Genomic DNA, 6,525 nt, shown 5'->3' on the forward strand with positions numbered 1-6,525 from the left:
CACTTGTCAGTAAGTGCACTTCCTTCCACCACCCATCAGTAAGTGTACCGTCCAGATATCCTTCAGTGGATACCAAAAATTTAGCATCCCTTAGTAGATGCTACCCAAAAATTGTTCAAACAATTCAAAAAGTACAAGTTCCAACTAAAATAAAACAAAAGACTGGAAAAGAAAATTGTTCTAAAAATACAAAAATTGATTTCCAACAAATTCAACTCTTCTTCTTTACGTTGGGATCTTCATCGTCCCACCGACTCACTTTTCTTCGGTCCACCTTCTTGATCACTGTTGAATATGGTCTTTGAATTTCCACCATTCCTTTTTCTCTCAATCTCCTTTTAACAATCCACTTCTTGTCTTTGAATCGCACTGACAAGCCCCGGAAGAATGATGTCTCCTCTGAAGAGGTTGATTCCTTCTTGCACATCGTCCCTTTATCACGAATCTGCAAAACATTACAATTGTAATGAAAATTAATACCTGTGGATTTGTCTTCCTCTGCAGCTTCACTTTTGGCTCTCTTATACTTGAATTTCCTAACTGCCCTCTGTACAGTTTCTTTAGAGCCATAAAGCAACACTCTATCATAATCCTTTAACTTTATTCCAAAACCGATTGGTTAAGACTTCAAAACCCTACGCAATATCTAAGATTTTGCTAGGGCTTGGGGGCCTATGTTACTATTGGCTTACAATTGACCGATCGGGTACAATGACAAACTGGAGAGAGAGAGGACCGAGCGGTTGACGTGCCAGAAAACATCTGATGACCGTTCGGTCTTGACAATCGTTAAACAGAATTAAGATGCAATTAATGTCACAACCGCTACTGTTAAGTGGTTAATGTTTTCATTAATGATCGTTAAGAGATGAATTAATTGGTTAGATTCTTATAAACTTTCTAAATAGAGATTTAATTTTGAGATAAACTCATTTTTACTCGCTATTGTATTATCAAAGACCTAAAAAAATTTTAATCCCATAGTTGTAGAATCACATTAAGCGTTTTAAGTTTAGTTTGGGAAATATTAGATTTATTTGATAATACATTAGGGTTCAAATAACCATTAAAAAATAAAGAATATGTATTTGTAAGGAAAAAAATGAAAGATAGTGAAGGAAAGTGTAAAATGAGTCTAAAACATTAATCTTGTAAAAATGCAGAAAAAGAGTACAGGTATATATAAAGAAATTGTCCTTCAGTAAATAAAATGGAGTTCACTTTATTTTAGCAAATTTAAAAGAAAAAAAAAATGTGAGAGCTGGTAAAAACTAAAAGAGCCACTGTTCCAATCTCAAGCAAACATCCATTACATTTATTGAGACCACACGTGGAAACATAACTTTAGGAAAGGGATACATAACTGACATGTTATTTATTCCTTACATAATACATGTCTAAGGTGGTCGTACATTTCAACCTAGTAATCTAAGCCGCGGTTCAACGCCTTGGACACGCACAGGTAAATTTTGTCGGAAAGGGCCTCAGACACCGGCACGTTGGATTTAGTCACATCGAACAATATTTTATCACTGTAACGAGTCTTAGCATCGCGGTATCTATCCCACAGCATCACTCCCCCGTAGTTGGAGGCTAGTTTCGCGTACGGAAGCACCTCGCCAATGAGGATCTCCGGCGGAATGTAACCCTCACCGGCGTCTGGGGATGCTGGCAAGCCCACGAAGAGCAAGTTAGGGGAGGCGACCAAGTCAACCCACTTGTCCCAGGAGTCCAAGAGGGCGTTGGTGCCACTGACGTAGGAACAACTAGACTTGTCGTAGAACCTAACGAAGACATAGTCGAAGAGTTTGGTGGCAATGGCTTTCCCAAGAAAGGGGATTGGGTATGTGAGGCAGCTAGGCGCTGCGGACAAGGAAAAGGGATGGCTAATGGTTGGTCGTAAGGAGTCGAGTTCCTTGACAAGGTTGTCCCAGTAATCTTCCGTTTTTTGGATGAAGAAGTCAATGCCATCAAGCTTGACGCTTCCCAGTGGACCGTATTTGCCGCTAAGGAAGTTGTTGAAAATGTATTTGGCCACCTCCTTTGCCTCCTCCGGCGAGTTCAGGGAGTAGTCTGAATTGCCAAGGTTTCCTCCGATTGAAAGGAACACTTTAATGCGTTTCTTCTGTAACCAATACACAAACACAAACACTAACAACCGAAGAAGTAATATAATATTTTCTTAAANTAACGAATGAGTGGTATACCTGGCAGTACTTTATTTGGGACTCTAGTTCGGTGCACTTTTTCCCGGAACCTTTGTCACAGTGACCGCCGAAGTCCCAAGCTGGTGTTTTCCCTCCACCGAACTGGTTGAGGAAAGCGAGGATCACAATCTTGTAGTTACCAGTCTCACATGTGCTTAACAAATCGCTTTCTTCAGAGTTTTGCCCCCAGTACACAGTAATGCCAGCAGCATTATTAAGGCTTGAAGAAGAAAGCTTGAAAAGGGATAAGAGAAATATGATCAGAGTTAATCTTTGAGACGCCATTGCTTTCTGTTATGGCTTTCTTGTTTGAGTGTAGGAGAAAAATAACTAACCTATTTATACTGCCAAAACCTTCTCCAAACTATCCTTCACGTTTCTCACACATCACTCAATCACAAAATAAATTAGCCTCCTGGAAGATCAACATGTTGAGCATGATGAATAGAACTCAACTGGTTAATTCGGTCATTACTGGGATTTTATATTAGACAGTTATATTTTGACAACACTTTTTGACAATTTTTCGACAACAGGATACGTGTCATTATTTTATTGACAACAGGATACGTGTCATTATTTTATTGGTCTATTTGAATTTATGTTTAAAAAATATTTAAAACAGACCAATCACAAACTACCACTAATGCGATGTCAAAAAGCAGGATATGTGTCATTATTTTATTGGTCTATTTGAATTTATGTTTAAAAAATATTTAAAACAGACCAATCACAAACCGCCACGTATGTGTTGTCAAAAAGTTGTTAAAGAAGTGTTGTTAAAAGAAAATTTTCCTTTATATTATAACTTTCAAATATATGAGTGGCCAATGAATTTACTTAAAATTGTTTAGCCGATGGATTCAAAAAATTTCTTGGACTTGGGATACGCATGCAACAAAAAGGTATAGTCTATGTGTTCGGTCCATCGAGAGGAGGTTTACTGAAAGATATAAACATCAATGAAATCTGAGAACAATTATATAAAAAGTTGATACTACTGTATACTTAAAACCTTAAGATAATAAATTAATGAGTATTCATTTTATATAGTGTTATCATTTTTATTCAATATGAAACTTAGACTCATATTGTTAGTATAGTATAGTATGCTTACGTTAAAGATTTATTAGTCATTAATTATTAATTAGTGAATCATAAATTCTATCAGTTTGCTTGGAAATTTTCTTATGGTGGTATGCGTTGGGCTGCATCTTTTTTCACTGTTATGTTGGTTGAAACGTTTTATTAAAACTAAATGCAGTCCTCTGATTCTTTGATAAAGCTAACCACAATAACTGGTATTGTATGGATGATATGGCGCATGAGAAATTGTGTCAAATTTCAAAAAGTTGATATTCGTTCTATTTTCCTTAATGAGGTTGGCAGGTACGTCATCTAACCGGTTTATTACTTTTAATAATATTGATCACAAATGAAAGATATTTCTTAAAGCGTTACTGTTATAGTTGGGATGTAGGTATATAATGATGTTTACCATAAGTTTTTCATTAATAAAAACAAATATATGACATTTGTTATGACCAATTATCTATATACACCATAGAAATAAATTCAAAGATATAAAAATAATAATTCTTTTATCTAAGTTTATTAAATCAAAATTTATTTACTTTTACATTATTTTTCTTATCTTTATTCAAATTATAAGGAATAATATTTAATATAATATCAAATAAAATAAGAATCAAAACAAAAAATTTAAATAAATAAATAGATATAAGTCATTGTATCACAAGAAAATAAAATAACAAAATATAAATCAATATAGAGATCAATACGTAAATGGAGATAATTAAAAAAAGGCTTAATACCGCTTTTGGTCCCTAGTTTGGGAGGGTTTGTTTAATATGGTCCTACTCTTTTTTTTCATAACAATTGATCCCACCTTTTGAAAAAACTGTTCAATTGAGTCATTTTTGTTTAATATTCAAGTTTAAATTGTTTATTATAGTTCTTATTGTATACGATGATGACATGATTTTTAACATAACATTATGTCAGGACTGTTAAAATAACATTTGGATAGGTGAATGCATGAAAGAACTTATTGACGTCGTAACCAGCACCGTTGGAAAATTGACGTCGTAACCAAAAAGGAGTCAATTGAACAGTTTTTTCAAAAAGTGGGATCAATTGTGACTAAAACAAAAAAGTAGAACCATATTGAACAAAACCTCCCAAACTAGGGACCAAAAGCGGTATTAAACCTTAAAAAAATGTATCAAAAACCTTTTAAAATAAATAAAAGTATAAAAAAAATTAATTCTTTAAATAATATCTTAAAATTTAAATTATATAATAATATTTGTTTAAAAATATAAAATTTATTTATAAAATAAAACATATTTTTTAATTGTTTATAGTTATTAAATCACTATCTTCGCAATAATTACAGTAAGAGTATAAAAACTATAAAAAAATGATATTATTTTAATTATGTAAAGCATAAATTAGTACTTATCAAATATCACATAATACTTATCACTTAATACAAATCTAACTTTTATTCACAGCCAGGTTTAAATTTGTGGACGTTTCTTGTGTGAGGGGTTTTCTAGCCACGGGTTCCTTCATACTTATCACTTAATAATAGAAATCTAACTTTTATTCACCGCCAGGGTTTTCTTTTATCCTAAAACCTTTTTTTTTCAACTCTTTTAATTTTGGTTTAATATCTATTTTGATCAGTCTTTTGGGAGGGTTTGTTCAAAGTGATCCTTCTTTTTTAAAAAAGTTCACTTAAGTTTCAGTTTTTGCTGCCAGGTGGCTAATATATGATGATGTGACATTGTTATGTGTTTTAAAAAAATAAAAAATTGTGACGTGTAAATTAAAATAGTTAAGGTTAAATTAAAAAAATGAAATTGGGGTAAATAATTAGGGATTTGAATTGTTCAAATTAAGGATTGGGATTGGGAAAACTTCCTGCAGGGGTTCATGGAAATTGGAAATCAATTGCACAGATTGTCAATACAATTTGAAATTGTGAATGAACCCTAATTTGAAATGGTGATTATACCATCACAGTCACATACACTATCTTGCAAGCTCAGTAGTAAGTAAGAGTGGGAAGTACAGAAACCTGTGGAAGGCTTGGTTCTTGGAACAATAGGCATTGAACCCGACATTGAACCCTTCATCCAACATTATATTACTAGTCTTGATGCAAGTAGGCCAAGGCAGAGGCCACGCCCAACAAAATCTTGCGCCGGTGAGACCTTGGAAGAGGTGTCCTAGCTTCGAACAAAGCCTTGTCCAAACTCCCATTGGGCATCAAGTCATACACCGGCATAATCTCTCCTTTTTCATGGCACCACCCTTGAAGCCGAACCAGATTCCAATGCCTCAGACTCCCAATGATAGATAACTCAGACAAAAATTCATTCTTCCCCTGACTACTATGACTGCACCTCTTCACCGCAACAGTGTCCCCGTTTTCAGGAAAAACCCCCTTATACCCTAATCAATTCCCAATTTCAAATTGTATTGCTAATATGTGCAATTGATTCCCAATTTTCATGAACTCCTACAGTTTCATAAGAATGTTTTCCCAATTCCAATCCCGAACAATTCAAATCCCTAATTACTTATCCCAATTTCATTTTTTAATTTAACCCTAACTATTTTAATTTACACGTCATAATTTTTTATTTTTCTTAAAACACATAACAATGCTACATCATCAGATATTAGCCACCTGGCAGCTCTGTCGTTAACAAAGTTAACGTCGTTACCAAAAAGGACCGATTTGCTCAGTTTTTGCAAAAGTTGGGACTTAAGTGAACTTTTTAAAAAAGGAAGGACCACTTCGAACAAACCTTCCCAAAAGAGGGACCAAAATAGGTATTAAACCTTTAATTTTAAAGCCTTTAATGATATGTTTAATTTTTATTTAGTTCAATTTATTTATTTTTTAATTGTTAGATTGGTATTAGATTTATAAATATTCAAATTAATTTTAAATTTAAAGTTAAATGATTTCATCTATAAATTTTAATAGAAATCTAACGTTGATTTTTTTAAAAAAAAAAACTTAATCAAATAATTTTTAAAAATTAAATAATTAAATTGAATTAAATAAAAAATGATGGATTTAATTAAATTAATTAAAGTGTAGTATACTATCTCAAGGACTAAATGTGATTCAGACAATAGGTCAAACACGTAGTGAACAGTTTATGACTAGTAATTAACAAACTAAAACACAATTTAAAAAGAGGTTGGTCATTAACTTAGTTACAATCCTTGACTATCGATCAATTAAATGTTGCTCTTACCCTATTCCAACACCAAT

At 33.1% G+C, this 6,525-nt stretch overlaps 1 protein-coding gene across 1 annotated transcript; it reads right to left on the reverse strand.

The window, feature by feature from the left end:
* Positions 1–1,265: 1,265 nt before the first annotated feature.
* Positions 1,266–2,507, reverse strand: LOC106755054 (acidic endochitinase-like). The gene is made up of 2 exons (XM_014637152.2): positions 2,208–2,507; positions 1,266–2,125 (listed from the first exon to the last, which is right to left on the reverse strand). The coding sequence occupies exons 1-2, from the start codon at positions 2,490–2,492 to the stop codon at positions 1,421–1,423; spliced, it is 990 nt and encodes a 329-aa protein (XP_014492638.1). The 5' UTR covers positions 2,493–2,507; the 3' UTR covers positions 1,266–1,420.
* Positions 2,508–6,525: the final 4,018 nt, after the last annotated feature.

Source organism: Vigna radiata, chromosome 2 (assembly GCF_000741045.1).
Source record: "Vigna radiata var. radiata cultivar VC1973A chromosome 2, Vradiata_ver6, whole genome shotgun sequence".
NCBI lineage: Eukaryota > Viridiplantae > Streptophyta > Magnoliopsida > Fabales > Fabaceae > Vigna > Vigna radiata.

What these genes read in the sequence shown, in the direction of transcription:
- LOC106755054 (XM_014637152.2), bottom strand. Translation starts at nt 2,492, where the DNA reads ATGGCGTCTCAAAGATTAACTCTGATCATATTTCTCTTATCCCTTTTC. An exon ending in CCCAAATAAAGTACTGCCAG is followed by an intron (nt 2,126 to 2,207) that starts GTATACCACTCA and finishes TATTGGTTACAG; the next exon opens with AAGAAACGCATTAAAGTGTT.